The sequence below is a fragment of the Otolemur garnettii genome, unplaced genomic scaffold (assembly GCF_000181295.1).
Source record: "Otolemur garnettii isolate 467f Iridium unplaced genomic scaffold, OtoGar3 scaffold00100, whole genome shotgun sequence".
In the NCBI taxonomy this organism is placed as follows: domain Eukaryota; kingdom Metazoa; phylum Chordata; class Mammalia; order Primates; family Galagidae; genus Otolemur; species Otolemur garnettii.
Window position 1 is genome coordinate 6,209,107 of NW_003852495.1, and position 15,983 is coordinate 6,225,089.

At 38.4% G+C, this 15,983-nt stretch overlaps 1 protein-coding gene across 1 annotated transcript in view; it reads right to left on the reverse strand.

Annotated features, from left to right (window-relative positions):
- LOC105887643 (zinc finger protein 82 homolog) overlaps positions 1–15,983 on the reverse strand; it is a 66,061-nt gene that overhangs the window by 39,456 nt on the left and 10,622 nt on the right. The window contains exon 5 of the mRNA XM_012809181.2: positions 7,732–8,752. Within this exon, the coding sequence (XP_012664635.2) occupies positions 7,732–8,752 (1,021 nt within the window). The remainder of the gene's footprint in view (positions 1–7,731; positions 8,753–15,983) is intronic.

Consider the following 15,983-nt stretch of genomic DNA (forward strand, 5'->3'; position numbering starts at 1 on the left):
TAGCCAGTTGAGCTATAGGCGCCGAGCCCAGTTTTTGAATTCTTTCTGAATCTGCAAATAAAAATAGATCAATCCGACAGCAAAACCAAAATCTTATTGGAAACATTCAAACAAATCTAGATGAGATGGAGCTATGGGCTGAACTGCATCCTTCTGAAATTCATCTGTCAAATGAATTTGACAACTAACTAACTCCCAGTACCTCAGAATGTGAATGTATTTGGAGGTGATTAAGTTAAAATGAGGCCTCCTGGGTGGGCCCTGATCCAATGGTGTCTTTATGAGAGGGAATCTGGATACACTGAGCCACACCAGGACTGCACACACACAGTGGAAATGCCATGTGAGGGGACAGAGAGAAGGCACCCATCTACAAGCCAAGGAGAGAGGCAGGCCTTGCCAGAAAACACACCTGCTGACACCTGAGCCTTGAACTACATGTGTCCAGAGCTGTGAGAAAATAAGTTTATGTTGAAGTTATCTAGTATGTGGTAATGTTACAGCAGTTCCAGCAAACTAATACAGACAATATCCCCATGAACCCTCAAATACAAGCAGGAGGGAAAAATCATAATACCTGAATCTGGGCTGAGAGTGGTGGCTCTTGTCTGTAATCCTAGCACTCTGGGAGGCTAAGGTAGGTAGATTGAGGAGTTCAAGACCAGCCTGAGCAAGAGGGAGACCCTGTCTCTACTAAAAATAGAAAACAAACAAACAAGCCAGGTGTGGGAGTGGGTACTTATAGTCCCAGTTATTTGGGAGGCTGAGGAAAGAGGATTGCTCAAGCTCAAGACTTTGAGGTTGTTGTGAGCAACAGAGTGAAACTCTATCTCAAAATAAATAAATAAATAAATAAATAAAATAAAACCTGAATCTGCATCTGTGAAGAAGGAAGCCAAGGGAAGTAATACGGCATCTGAAATAATCTGAAAACAGAACTCCAAAACAGATATTCACTGGAAGCACACAAGGCCAAACTGACAATAGAAGCCGAAAAGGGTGGAGTTTTTGCCCACACCAATGAGATAGAAGTGCAGTTGGTCCAGGGAGGAAGATCTGAAGGAGCTAGTAAACTCTTTATCTGTGACAACACTCAAAACAGCCAAAATTCCTTTCAAGGACAAAGTCTCTCCGTAAAGTGAAAATTCAGAACATGGAATCATAATTATGCATGACGGGGAAAACACGACTTGAAGTCAAGTCCAGATACAAGTGGAGGGGGCTGGACATGGTGGCTCACACCAGTAATCCTAGCACTCCTGGTGGCTGAGGTGGGAAGATTGCTCCAGCTCAAGAGTTCAAGATCAGCCTAAGCAAGAGCAAGACCCCCATCTCTAAAAAAAAAAAATAGAAACATGAGCAGGGGGCCTATAGTCCCAGCTGGGGGGCCTATACTCCCCCTCAAGAGGCTGAGGCAGGAGGACGGCTTGCGGCCAGCAGTTTGAAGTTGCTGTGAGGTAGGCTGAGGCCATGACACTCTAGCCTGGGACAACAGAGTGAGGCTCAGTCTCAAAAAAAAAAAAAAAAGGATAAGGAGTTGTTAAAGAAATTTCAAGACATACACGTATTAATGAATAGCCACTCAATGTCAATTGTGCATTTATTTGAGATACTATGTATATAACTTAAATAAAATTCAAAATATAATCCCAAGAGATTGTTACTGAAACTGGATGATTTAAAAATTCTTATGAAGAGGCTCAGTGCCTGGAGCTCAGTGAGTAGGGCGCCAGCCACATACACCAAGGCTGGCAGGTTCAAGCCCGCCCGGGCCTACTAAACAATAATGACAACTGCAACCAAGAAACAGCTGGGCATTGTTGATGGGCATCTGTCCCAGCTATTCAGGAGGCTGAGGCAAAAGAATAGCTTAAGCCAGGTGGAGCCTGTGGCTCAAATGGGTAGGGCACCAGCCCCATATGCTGGGGGTGGCGGGTTCAAACCCAGCCCCAGCCAAAAAAAAAAAACCCAATAGCTTAAGCCTAAGAGTTTGAGGTTGCTGTGAGCTATGATGTCACAGCACTCAACTGATGACAACATAGTGACTCTGTCTCAAAAAAAAATAAAAATTCTTTTGAAGTATTTGTCTTTATTTCCAAATAAACTACACATTAATAACATACATATCTTTATTTCCAAGTAATAAAAGTTATTGAAAAGTATTAAAGATTGCAGAAATATAGGGAACAGAAATAGATGTGAGGATTTGAGGTTTTTTAGACAGAGTCTCACTCTTTTGCCCAGGTTAGAGTGCCGTGACATCAGCCTAACTCACAGCTACCTCAACTTGGGTTCAAGCAATGCTTAGCCTCCTGAGTAGCTGGGACTACAGGTGCCTGCCACCCACCTAGTTAGTTGTTGTTTGTTTGTTTGACACAGAGTCTCACTTTGTTGCCCTTGGTGGAGTGCCCGAAGCTTCATATGTCACAGCAACCTCAAACTCTTGGGCTCAAGCAATTCTATTGCCTTAGCCTCCCAAGTAACTGGGACTACAGGCACCCACCACACCATCTGGCTATTTTTAGAGACAGGGTCTTGCTCTGGTTCAGGCTGCTCTTGAACCTGTGAGCTCAGGCAATCCATCTGCCTTAGCCTCCCAGAGTGCTAGGATTATAGTAGCAAGCCACTTTGAAGGCCTGGCCAGATTTGAGCATTTAATATATGACATTTTACTTCAGGAGAAAGATGAAGAATTTTTTTTCCCAAGCCTCCTCCTCCCCTCAAGATGAAGAATTAATAAGTATTTCTGGTATAGTTGGTTTTATTTCTGGATATAAACAGATCTTTTTCTTTCTTTCTTTCTTTTTTTTTTTTTTTTTGAGACAGAGCCTCAAGCTGTCGCCCTAGGTAGAGTGCTATGGCATCAAAGCTCACAGCAGCCTCCGGCTCCTGGGCTGAAGCAATTCTCTTGCCTTAGCTTCCCAAGTAGTTGGAACTACAGGTGCCCATCACAACATACGGCTATTTTTTCATTGTAGTTGTCATCGTTTGGCAGGCCTGGGCTGGATTCAAACCTGCCAGCTTTGGTGTATGTGGCTGGCGCCTTAGCCGCTTGAGCTAGAGGCGCCGAGCCTGGATATAAACAAATCTTATACTTGACTCATACCATATACAATAATCAATTCTAGATGGATTAAAATATTAAACCTATGTGTATGCATACACACAGAAACACATACAAAAAACTGCACAATTTTTCCTTTACTCTCTTGCCCTCTGAAATTTTATAGAAGCAAAACCTTCCTAAGAAACACAGAAAACACTAGACATAAAGTGAGAAACCTATTTTATAGAAATAAAATAGACAACAATATAAAACTGTTTATTGCAGCATTACTCTTACATGGCAAACAAGAGAAAACAATCTGAAACAGCACAAGTGGGGAAATAGTTGAATAGTATTGGTACAAGCATATGGTGGAGGGTTTGGTAACCATTAAAAAGATTAAGTTAAATCATCATCTATTGATTTGAAGAAAAATCCAAAATGTACAGTTGAATGTAAAAAAGCAAATTTCATAGAAATTATATAAAATATCATCCGTTTTTTGTAGACAGTATATATATATGAAACAATCTATCTGTGTGTTAATGTTAGAACATGAAGAAATATACAAAATCTTTAAATATTATTCCAAAGGAAATGGACAGAGGGGATGGGAATGAGGAATAGAGAGGGGCAGATATTGATTTTGTTTCTTTTTACTCTGTGTTCTTATTTTATTAATTTGGGTGCAACTGTACTAACTCTGTAATTTTAGATGAGGAACTTAATATAAGATTTAAATATGCACACAAAATTAAATTTCACTTGGCAGTTCTCATTTTGATAATCATACAAAACATTAGAACAGAATATGCTGTTTTTTGTAATTCTCCCATCTGTAAATATTTGCTCACTCTATGTTTCTCGAATTTATTAAGAAATATTTTACCTCCTTATTCCTGTAAAAAAGAATTGTTACTCTAAGAAGGGTTCAAAGAAACTCTTCTTACATAGGACCTAAGAAAAAAGGGAGTAGGGCATGAAAAGACACATCTAAGATAATTGAATATATGAATTTCCTTTCACAGAAGAATAACTGTCCAATGTAAGGAGCATGAAAATTGAGGCACAATAAAGAGCCATCTCAAAAAGTATCCTAAACCTAAACAAAGCTAAAGTCTGGACTTCTTAAAAAACTTCAGGATTTCTTAAGAGATTTTACTAGCTTTCCACACTGTAATGAGAACGTTGACAACGGCCCACAAAGGCTAATATATTTACTCTCTGGCCCATTAAGGAAAAAGTTTGGTGATCCTTGGTCTTGAACACGTTATAAAATGAAAATGACATTTACTGTTTTTTTTTTTTTTTTTTTTTTTTTTTGAGACAGAGCCTCAAGCTGTCCCCCTGGGTAGAGTGCCATGGCATCACAGCTCACAGCAACCTCCAACTCCTGGGCTCAAGCGAGTCTCCTGCCTCCGCCTCCCAAGTAGCTGGGACCACAGGCGCCCACCATAACGCCTGGCTATTTTTTTTGGTTGCAGCCGTCATTGTTGTTTTGGCGGGCCCGGGCTGGGGATTCGAACCCGCCACCTTAGGTGTACGTGGCTGGTGCCTTAGCCAGTTGAGCTATAGGCACCGAGCTGACATTATTTACTGTTATAGCAAAATTGTGATGGTCTGGATTTCATTTTTTGACAGGTTAATTCCTTAAAAATTTTTATTTTCAGTTTTGTGTACATATATAGTTCAAGAGCCAATATTACCCTCCTTGTTCCTTACCATGATTTTTTTTAAAAAATTGATTGACCTTTTAAAAATCAGGAGCTATCGAACATTTTAAAAATGTAGATTTTTGGATTTCCTACAAAGTCAGAAGAAAAACAAGCCCTGGGTTTCCCCACAGGAACTGGTCACTGGGTATATTTTTTAAGTACTGTCCCAACCAGTTCTGTTTTTATTACCCTTTAAATAGAAACATACAATTTGCTAATCTGTTAGAAAGCGTGCATATTAAAGTCTTTATTAAAGATTTGAGACACTTTAAAACAAAAAACTTAAAATCTACACAGGAATAAATGAAGATCTACAGCAACACTGATAAGCTGAGCAAGCTGAAACTTGTACAGGTGAATCAGAGAGGATGCTGCTGACTGTGGTTCTTGGAACTGAAATAACGAACCGTAACACAGTATGTTTCAAAACTTTTGTAGTGACCTAAGTATCTTCATGGGAGACATTGAAAAATAGCTTTCTTTTTTGTATCTTCCTAATTTATTTCTGACATCAAAATTATAGTAAAATGGACTGGACTCAGTGGCTAATGTCTGTAATCCTAGCACTCTATGTGGCCAAGGCAAGTGCACTGTCTGAGCTCAGGAGTACGAGACCAGCCTGAGCAAGAGTGATACCCCATCTAAAAATAGAAAAACTAGCTAGGCATTATGGTGGGTACTTGTAGTCTCAGCTAATCGAGAGGCTGAAGCAAGAGGATCGCTCCTGCTCAAGAGTTTGAGGTTGCTGTGAGCTATGATGATGCATTCAACCCAGGGCGAGAGAGTAAGACACCCTCTCAAAAAAACAAAGAAATGAACAAAATAAAGAAAGTAGTAAAATGGTATATTTATTTCTATATAACTGAAATGGTTTCTTAACACTTGAAAAAGTTTTGCCTAAAAATAAACTCGATTGGGTGCTTCATTAGTAATAGCTAATTGATCTTATGCTAATTTTTCCTAATTATGTGTGTTTACAAGAATCTTCTAAGAGTTCTATTTATCTTCGAGTCAATACTAGTGATTAATATTTTTCTAAAAAAATCATTTTGTTTAGGTTCTCAAATGTATTAAACCAAAGTACTGTATTCAGTATAAACTTTTAAATCTATAACTATAAGGTTTCTATCTCTATCCACTTTTTAAACGCAATGCTGTTTCTCTTTTTCACACTTTTTTCTTCCTCAGCATCACCAATATTTTGTCTATATTCTTGTTACTTTTTATACTAGGTATTTTATGAGGTAGAAAAAGGATACTAGTCTGAATAAAGTTCTTCTCACGTATTATATTACTCACATTACTTTCCCCACCAACACCTAGGATTATTTAATGTTCAGCAGGAAATCAGTGATGATGGAAATTTTTAATTCATTACCTTCAAAGAGGCTTTCTTCAGGTAATACCCTGTCTGAAGTCAGTAAGATCTGCAGAAGTTAAAAAGCCTTTCAAAAAATAATAATGATGATGATAACAAGGAATATAACAATAATGACTAACATTCAATGAGTATGTATTTATTATAGGCCAGGCACAATTCTAAACACTTTGTGTTTCAATTCATACAATCCTCACAAAACACTTTGAGGTAGGTATCTTAATTATTCTCATTTTATAATTTCTTTTTCTTCATTTTTTTTTTTTTGAAACAGAATCTCACTATATCGCCTTCAGTAGAGTTCTATGATGTCACAGCTCACAGCAACCTCCAACTGTTGGGCTTAAGCAAGTCTCTTGCCTCAGCCTCCCAAGTAGCTGGGACTACAGGCACCCGCCACACGGCTGACTATATTTTTGTTGTGGTTGTCATTGTTGTTTAGCTGGCCCGGGCTGGGTTCAAACTGGCCAGCCCCAGTGTATGTGGCCAGCACCCTAACCACTGAGCTACGGGCACCGAGCCTCATTTTATAATTTCTAATCAGATATATTATCTATTAAAAAGATAGAAAAATGATAATACAAAGATATGCCTAAGGAGAATGTCCAGCAGGGACATACATTTTGACAAAATATGTGGAAGAAACTACAACGTCCATCCATAGGGATTCAATAAATATTATAGGAACACAATGAAACACCATGAAGATAATTAGAGCATCTCTATTTACTGAGTAGAAAGTTGTTAATGAACATTTTTAAAATAAGAAAGGCTTACTCTTTTTCTTGTGAAAAAATAAGCCATCTTCAAAACTAAACAGGTCAATTCTTTCAGGTATTAAAGGTATTTTAAAAATAAAGATATTTTACAAACCATGATGTAAACTAATAAACTTCACAGTCACATAAATTTAAGATGTTTTAAAATATTAAGAATGTAACATTTAAAACCAAACTGGAGGGGAAATGAAAACCACAGGATTATATTCCGACATAATTCTCTGATGTTTAATAAGATTAGAGTGGGCCGGGTGTGGTGGCTCACGCCTGTAATCCCAGCACTTGGGAGGCCGAGGTGGGTGGACTGCCTGAGCTCAGGAGTTCTAGATCAGCCTGAGCCAGAGCAAGATCCTGTCTCTAAAAATAGCTGGGCGTTGTGGCAGGCACCTGTAGTCCCAGCTACTTGGGAGACTGAGGGAAAAGAATTGCTTTAGCCCAAGAATTTGAGGTTGCTGTGAGCTATGATGCCATGGCATCTACCAAGGGTGACCAAGTGAGACTCTATCTCAAAAAAAAGAAAAAATTATTAGAGTGGTATCAATAGTGCTGTCATTTCCACTTATTTGTTAGACTGAATTATCTGATTTCAAAAGAAATACAAGCTTTTACTAAAGGGCTTCCAAAATGTATTCGATTCATATCATGTTTCTCCAACATTATTTTTCTCAAGCTGAATAAACTATAGTCAACAAATAAAATGTTTCCACCTTATCCTATCTAGGACTTATTAGCAAGATAAATTCTATGATGGTGAATAGTTTTGAGCCATAATTAAAAAACCTCCTATACATTTCATATATTCTGGTTTATCACCAGTATAAATTTTGATGCTGAATAAATTGTGATTCATAATTAAAGTTCTTTCCACATTCCCTATATTCATAAGGTTTCTCACCTGTATGAATTCTATGATGACTAATAAGTTGTGAACTCTGAGAATAGGCTTTACCACATATCTTACACTCATAGGGTTTCTCACCAGTATGAATTCTCTGATGTCTAGTAAGGTCTGAACCAGAACGAAACGCCTTTTCACATTCTTTACATTCATAAGGTTTCTCACCTGTATGGATTCGTTGATGTTTAATAAGTTGTGAGCTCTGACTAAAGGCATTGCCACATTCCTTACATTCATAGGGTTTCTCCCCAGTATGAATTCTCTGATGTTGAGTAAAGTTTGAACCACTACTGAAGGCCTTCCCACATTCTTTACATTCATAAGGCTTCTCACCAGTGTGAATTCTCTGATGTCGAGTGAAGTTTGAACCACTACTAAAGGCCTTCCCACATTCTTTACATTCATAGGGTTTCTCACCAGTGTGAATTCTGTGATGTCGAGTAAGGTCTGAGCCACAAATAAAGGTTTTTCCACATTCTTTACATTCAAAGGGTTTCTTGCCAGTATGAATTTTCTGATGATGAGCAAGCCTTGATGGATGTCTAAAGGACTTTCCACAATCCTTACATTCATAGGGCTTCTCGATGGTATGAATTATCTGACGTGTAGTAAATTGTGAGCCATGTCTAAATGTTTTTCTATATTCTTTAGCTGTACAGTATTTGTCTTTATTATTAATGATTTGCTGCAAAGTAAAGGATGGATGCTGACTGAAAGTGGGTAAATCTTCATGAGTAAGTATCATTTGACTGAATTGTCCCTCCTGAGAACCATGCTGTTTCTCAAACTGGCCACTACATTCCCAATCATCTTGGAAACTAGAGCACTGAAGGTCATGTCTTGTAAGTTTTTCCATTATATTCCACTGGGCTGACTCTATTTCATAAATTTCCTTCTTCAAAAAGAATTTTTTGGTCCCACATTTTGATTCCAGGACTGAAAGAAAAAAATGAAAGCAATCACTCATATTTTTCTTGTTTGGGAGAAATAAAACTTTAATTAAAATGAATAATTTAACTGATTTAAAAAAAAAAAAACATGATGAGGAGAAAAGAGTGATAGAGATGTCACATCAGAAGATGAGGGCAGTATTTAGAAATACAAAGGAAGTCACTGGTTCCTAAACATTGCTATCCAAAGAATTCCTTTGGGAAGCTTGATAAGTACATACAAGCCTTAGTCTTATCCTCCTTGTTAAGGATGACTCTAATCATATACAAACACACACACAATCTCAGCATATAAACACACACATACATTATAACAGCCAACAGCATGAACTGTAAAATAAAGGAAATGATCACACCTACTTAATAGGGCTAGTGTCAAGATGAAATAAATACACTTGGCTCGGCGCCTATAGCTCAACCGGCTAAGGCGCCAGCCATGTACACCTAAGGTGGCGGGTTTGAATCCCCAGCCCGGACCCGCCAAACAACAATGACGGCTGCAACCAAAAAAAAAATAGTCGGGCGTTGTGGTGGGCGCCTGTGGTCCCAGCTACTTGGGAGGCGGAGACAGGAGACTCGCTAGAGCCCAGGAGTTGGAGGTTGTTGTGAGCTGTAATGCCACGGCACTCTACCCAGGGGAACAGCTTGAGGCTCTGCCTCAAAAAAAAAAACAAAAAAGACTACAGAAATAAATACACTTAATGGAAAATTTCCAGGGATTGGCAAACATATGGCCCTGCACTCTTTTTTTTTTTTTTTGAGACAGAGTCTCACTCTGTCACGCTGGGTAGAGTGCCATGGTGTCATAGCTCACAACAACCTCAAATTCTTGAGCTTAAGAGATCCTCAGCCTCTAGAGTAGCTGGGACTACAAAAGACTGCCATTATGCCTGGCTAGGTTTTTTGTTTTTTATGTAGAGATGGGGTCTGGCTCTCACTCAGGCTGGTCTCAAACTCCTGAGCTCAAGTGCTCCACCCATCTTGTCCAAAGTGCTAGGATTATAGGTGTGAGCCACCGTGCCCGGCCCCTGCACCCATTTTTATAAATTAAGTTTTATTAGAATATAACCACACTTATTACAGATTTTATGGATGCTTTTGAGCTACCATGGCAGAAGTACCTACTTATGACAGAGACTGCATGGACTGCAAGTCTAAAATACTTAGCATCTGGACCTTTAAGAAAAAGTCTGCCAGCCCCTGGTTAGATCTGTATTGTCCAATATTGTAGCCAGGTGCAGCTATTTCAATTTAAAATAATTAAAACTTAATAAAATTTCAAATTTGGTTTTTCAGTCACACTATTTTCATTTCCAGTGTTCAATAGCCAAATGTGACTAGCGGTGTCTGTACTGGAAATCATAAATATAGGACATTGCCATCATCACTCAATATTCCTTTGGACAGCTCTAGTCTAGACTCTGTAATTACAGGGCCAGAGCTCCTTAATGAATAAGGAAATAGAGGACGTTTATCTAAAGACATAGCTTAAGAAAAGGCAAGTGTTGAATGAACACAGTATGAGTGACAGACAGGGAGGATTCTTTTGTGGATACTTAAGGTACATGTTGGAGGTTGATGAAAATATCGTTTGCCTTGGGATTTTGAGATACTGACCTTGGGAGAAGAGACCCGAGGACTTAACAAGGGCACGGGCTCTAGAGAAGGGATGACTAACTGACAGGAAAGGCATTTGTAGGTTTAATGACAAGAGAAGAAAGTAAACTAGAAGGCAGTGTGTTGTATTGAAAGAAAAGAGGTACTAGGTTCAGCTGTATGAGTTTCAAATTCAAATAGTTACAAGCTTTGTTTTCTTGGGCAAATTAATTCATCTTTCTGACCCTGCAGTTCTCTAACACAACAGAAATAACTCCTTTCACTGCTGAGAGGATTGGGAATAATGTATGAGTTGTTCCGAAGGTATCCAGCCATGCATGCCTTTTTTTTGCATATTGCATGGCTGGATACTTTCTGGACAGCTCTTGTATGTAAAGTATTTGGCATAAAATAAGTCGGCTATAATACTATGCAAGAATTTCTGTACAAAAATGGGGGTGTTAAGACACGTGAAATGTTTTGAAGACTACAACTATGGACTCAGAGGGAAAAGCTCAACCCAAAAAGATGAAAATCACTCTAAGTGCCGTCTTCTTTCTCTTACTCCCATTCAGCTAATTCTGCCTAGTTTTACTCCTAAATATCTCTTGAAATTCTTATCTTCTTTCTCTGTGCAATACCTAATAGAAAACATCTCTCTCTCCCTTGAACTGTTAAAGTAGACTCCTACCTAGTTTCCCCACTTGAGGTTTGCAGTCCTGAATCTGTACCACTGGAAAGACATTAGCCTGTCACTGTTTTGCTTAAAATCAGTGGTTTTCCATACAACATTGCTCTTACAATGAAAGTCAAACTTTTGTACATGGTCTGCAAAATTTTGAATAATCTGGTTCTTGCCTGCCTTTTCAATCAAAGCTGACACAATGGTCCCCCCTTTGCTTTCTAAGCTCTGTCCTCACTGGTTTTATTTTTCCATTCTTCAAAAGCCACCAGCTCTGTGTCCCTCTCAAGGTCCTTCCAGGTACTTGTTCTTAAGTCTAGAGGTGTTTTCTTTCATTCTGGGCCTTGATGACTACTATTCATTGTTTAAATATCTACTGAAAGGCCATACTTTTCGAGGTGTTCCCTGATCCTCAAATTATGCCTCGCTTATTATCCTTTTAGTATTCTGTTCTCTGCCATAACAGGATTTTCACAATTTGTAATTATGTATTTATTTGGGTTCATGTAACATCTTTTATCCTCAATAGATCTTAAGTTCTGTGAGGGGAACAATAATGTCTGCCACCTTCTGGAATATGTATTTGACTCTGAGTACAGTATCTAGTACCTATTGGAAGATCAACAAATATTTATTGATTTCTTTAATCAGCAAGTATCTAAATGTATACTCCTTAATAAAAATAGTCACAAAATATTCCTCTAAAAAGTACAGACTTGGGCTTGGCAACCATAGTATAGTGGTTACAGCACCAGCCACATACACTTAAGTTGGTGGGTTCAAGCCCAGCCCGGGGCCAGCTAAACAACGACAATTGCAACAAAAAGTAGCCTGGCATTGTGGTAGGTGCCTGTAGTCCAGCTACGTGGGAGGCTGAGGCAAGAGAATCGCTTAAGCCCAAGAGTTTTAGGTTGCTATGACCTGTGATGCCACAGCACTCTACTGAGGGCGACATAGTGAGACTCCCCCCCGCAAAAAAACCAAAAAACAAAAACTAGACTCATCTTAAATATGGCATATCAAATACATGCATTTATTATGGTTCCTTTATGAAGTCCCAATAAAGTGACAGTAACAAGGTTAAATGAAAAGAAACTTCATAAGGACAAAGAGAATGGGAGAAAAAAGAATAGCAACAAAATTTTGGAAGATAAAGAGTAGTGGGAATAGGGCGATGCCTGTGGCTCAAGGAGTAGGGCACTGGCCCCATATGCTGGAGATGGTGGGTTCCAATCCAGCCCCAGCCAAAAACTGAAAAAAAAAAAAAAAAAAAAAAAGGGCAGCGGGAATAGAAATAAATGATTTATTAACCAGAAAAATACTGGACCCTAAATTGCAGATTGGTCATATTATCAAAATTGAGATATGTTCAAACACTGCAATCACAGGTACCTCTGAATGTAGGGTACATGAGAGGCTGCAAAAACAGAAAATTAATTGAAAACTTGTACAAAAACCAGACCTCAGATTCTCAAATCTACCCCATTCCCCAGCCTGCTATCCACAGTAAACTCCTCAACCTAATGGGCAAGCATATTTCATTAACTCTCAGGAAAAAAGCAGAGGATTCCATTCTGGAGAAAACCAAAGAGAAAAGACCAGACAGATGGTAGCAGTCAATGAATTGTTTTAGGCCAATGATTCTGCTGTGACAATCACCCGTAAATCTATAAACCATCAGACGCAAACACGACCACATCAGCTTTTTAATAGTCCAGTTTTGTATAAGCAGATAGCCTTGAGCCACTCTTTCATTTTTTTTCTTTGAGACAGAGTTTCGTTTTGTCACCCTCGGTAGAGTGCTATGGCCTCACAGCTCACAGCAACCTCAAACTCTTGGGCTCAATCAATTCTCTTGCCTCAGCCTCCCAAGTAGCTGGGACTATAGACATCCGCCACAATGCCCAGCTAGTTTTAGAGACTGGGTCTCACTCTGGCTCAGGCTGGTCTCGAACCTGTGAGCTCAGGCAATCCACCTGCTTCAGCCTCCCAAGTGCTAGGATTACAGGCATGAGCCACTTCACTCACCACTCTTAAACATGAGAGATTAAAATAAACAAAGAGAATAAAAAGAATTCAGGGAATAGGTATAGTAAAAGTTACCAGAAGCCTAATTGGCAGCAAGTTTTATTAATTAAAATAACACTTGGTTATGGAAGTGACTGATGCTGATAAATTCTGATTATTTTTATTAGGTAATTTCTCACCTATAGACTTAAACTGTCAACTTGCTAGTGTCTATTAAACTTTGTAAAATATATATATTCTTATTTTTCCATTGTATGCAAATTTTTTTTTTTTTTTTTTGAGACAGAGCCTCAAGCTGTCCCCCTGGGTAGAGTGCCGTGGCATTACCGCTCACAGCAACCTCCAACTCCTGGGCTCAAGCGAGTCTCTTGCCTCCGCCTCCCAAGTAGCTGGGACCACAGGCGCCCGCCACAACGCCCGGCTATTTTTTGGTTGCAGCCGTCATTGTTGTTTGGCGGGTCCGGGCTGGGGACTCGAACCCCCCACCTTAGGTGGACATGGCTGGCGCCTTAGCCGGTTGAGCTATAGGAGCCGAGCCTGTATGCAAATTGAAAGAAAAAAATGTACCATTTCTCTGTTGTATGTTGGATTATGTAGGAAATGTTTGTGTCCAATTCAAAAAAATGAAAAGTTCCTGTGGATGTTTTATGTAGTATCTTGGCATTTGTATTGATAGTTAAAAATTCACTTCCAAATAAATAAAACTCCCATGACGCTAGATTTTGTGTGCCCAATTTAAACAAGGGTTGACACCTATGAAATTTGCTGAAACCTTCCTCTTATAGGAAAATACAGTAATGTTAAATTATAAAAAAAAATTCAAAAGGTGAATACTATTAGAAAATACATCATAATATTAGAAAATACATAATAATTCCACAACAGAATGTCAGAAAAATAGAGGAAAAAAAATTTAAAAACAAAAATTAGAAGTTAATAAACTCTCACAGAAAGTAGTGATGGAAATAGGAAAATAAAATTTTAAGACTAAGGGTAAGAAATTTAAGAACTCAATTATAAATGTTCAATCACTCAAAAAATTTAATTAACCTTTACCATGTGTTAAGACATGGTACCAGGTACTGCATATAAAAAGTAAATAATCAAAGTTTGAAACAGAGAGAAAAGAGAAAATAATAGGTAACAAGTGATTAGGAAAATAATATGTAAAATTCCAGAGATTTTAAGTTTCCAGAAGGAAATATCTCAATGATTACCCAGTCAAATGAGAGAATAAAACCAACATCATGATTCCTCAACATGAAATAGAATTTAAAAATAAAAAGCTTCCAGAGAGATTAAATATATCACATAAAAGAATTAACCTCAATGCATTAGTTTTGGACTTCTTAGTATTAGATGTTATATATGGGATCAGACGAGCATGAGGCAATGCCTGCAAATTTTGAAGGTAAATGTTTTTCAACCTAAAATTATATCTCGAGTCAAATTATTTTCAGAACTTTTATTACTATCATCATCATTATTACTAACTTTTTTTCTGGAGACTGAGTCTCACTTTATTGCCCTCAGTAGACTGCTGTGGCACGATAGCTCACAGGAACCTCAAACTCTTGAGCTCAAGTGATCCTCTTGCCTCCCGAGTCAGTGGGAATACAGATGCATGCCACAACACTCAGTTAGTTTTTTTTTAGTAGAGACAGAGTCTTATTCTTGCTCAGGCTGGTCTTCAACTCCTGAACTCGGGCAATCCACCAGCCTTGGCCTCCCAGAGTGCTAGGATTACAGGCGTGAGCCGCTGTAATATTATTATTATTTCTGAGACAGTGTCTGGGGTACAGTATACAGTCACAATTAATTGGAATGTTGACCTCCTGGGCTCAAGTGATCCTTCTGTCTCAGCTTCCTAAGTGGCTGGGAATATAGGCAGGCAAGTGCCATCATGTCCTGCTAATTTTTAAATATTTTATAGAGAGGGGGTCTTGCAGTGTTACCAAGGCTGGTCTCGAACTCCTGAGCTCAAGTGATCTTCCTGCCTTGGCCTCCCAAAGTGCTAGGATTAAAGGTGTACACTGCCACATCCAGCCTTAGTCAAATTACCAAATATAGTGAAATGAAAACATTTTCAGACATACAAGAATTCAGACATACAACAAAGTACACAAAATGTACTTTCTATTTATTTCTCTTCTCTTGCTTCCTTTCCTTGGTTGCTTTTATAAGATTTGCCTTAGAAAAATGAGGGAATATACAGTGAAAGAGGAAGGCAAGAGATCTAATTGTCAAAGTATACAAAGGTATCTAAGGCATCCAAATACAGAAGAGAATCAAAAAGAATTCAAAGGAGAGCAGTAAGGGAATCAATGGGATGACTGTACGGGAATATATGGGTGACAACAACATGAAATTTTAACATTATAGCTACTTAACTCTCTTGATTAGAAGAACCGAAGATTACAGGAGTGATGCCTCAGTTAAAAAATAAAACAAAACAAAACAAAACAAAACAAAAAAATAGTTACCTAGTAAGATTAAAAAGAATTAGACTGGTGACAGATATACAGAAAACAAAGCAGCTCCCAAATAAGACAAGATTTAACTGTATGGAAAACAAAGAGTTAAAAATTGTAATACTATTATGTTTGGAGGATGAAGAAAGAGGTTGTAAAGTAAGGCAAATCTTTAAATTCCAGTGAAAACTTCATTATAATGAAACGAAAAGATCAAGAAAAAGAGAAGTAAAGAACAGGAAGAATAGATAAAAGATTTGAAAGTTGCTTAATCTTTGGAGAGGAAATGGGGAGTGGGGAAAGTATAGTCTCCTGAACTATTATGATATATATATTATACAAATGAATTTTTTTTTTTTGAGACAGAGCCTCAAGCTCTCACCCTGGGTAGAGTGCCGTGGCATCACAGCTCACAGCAACCTCCAACTCCTGGGCTCCAG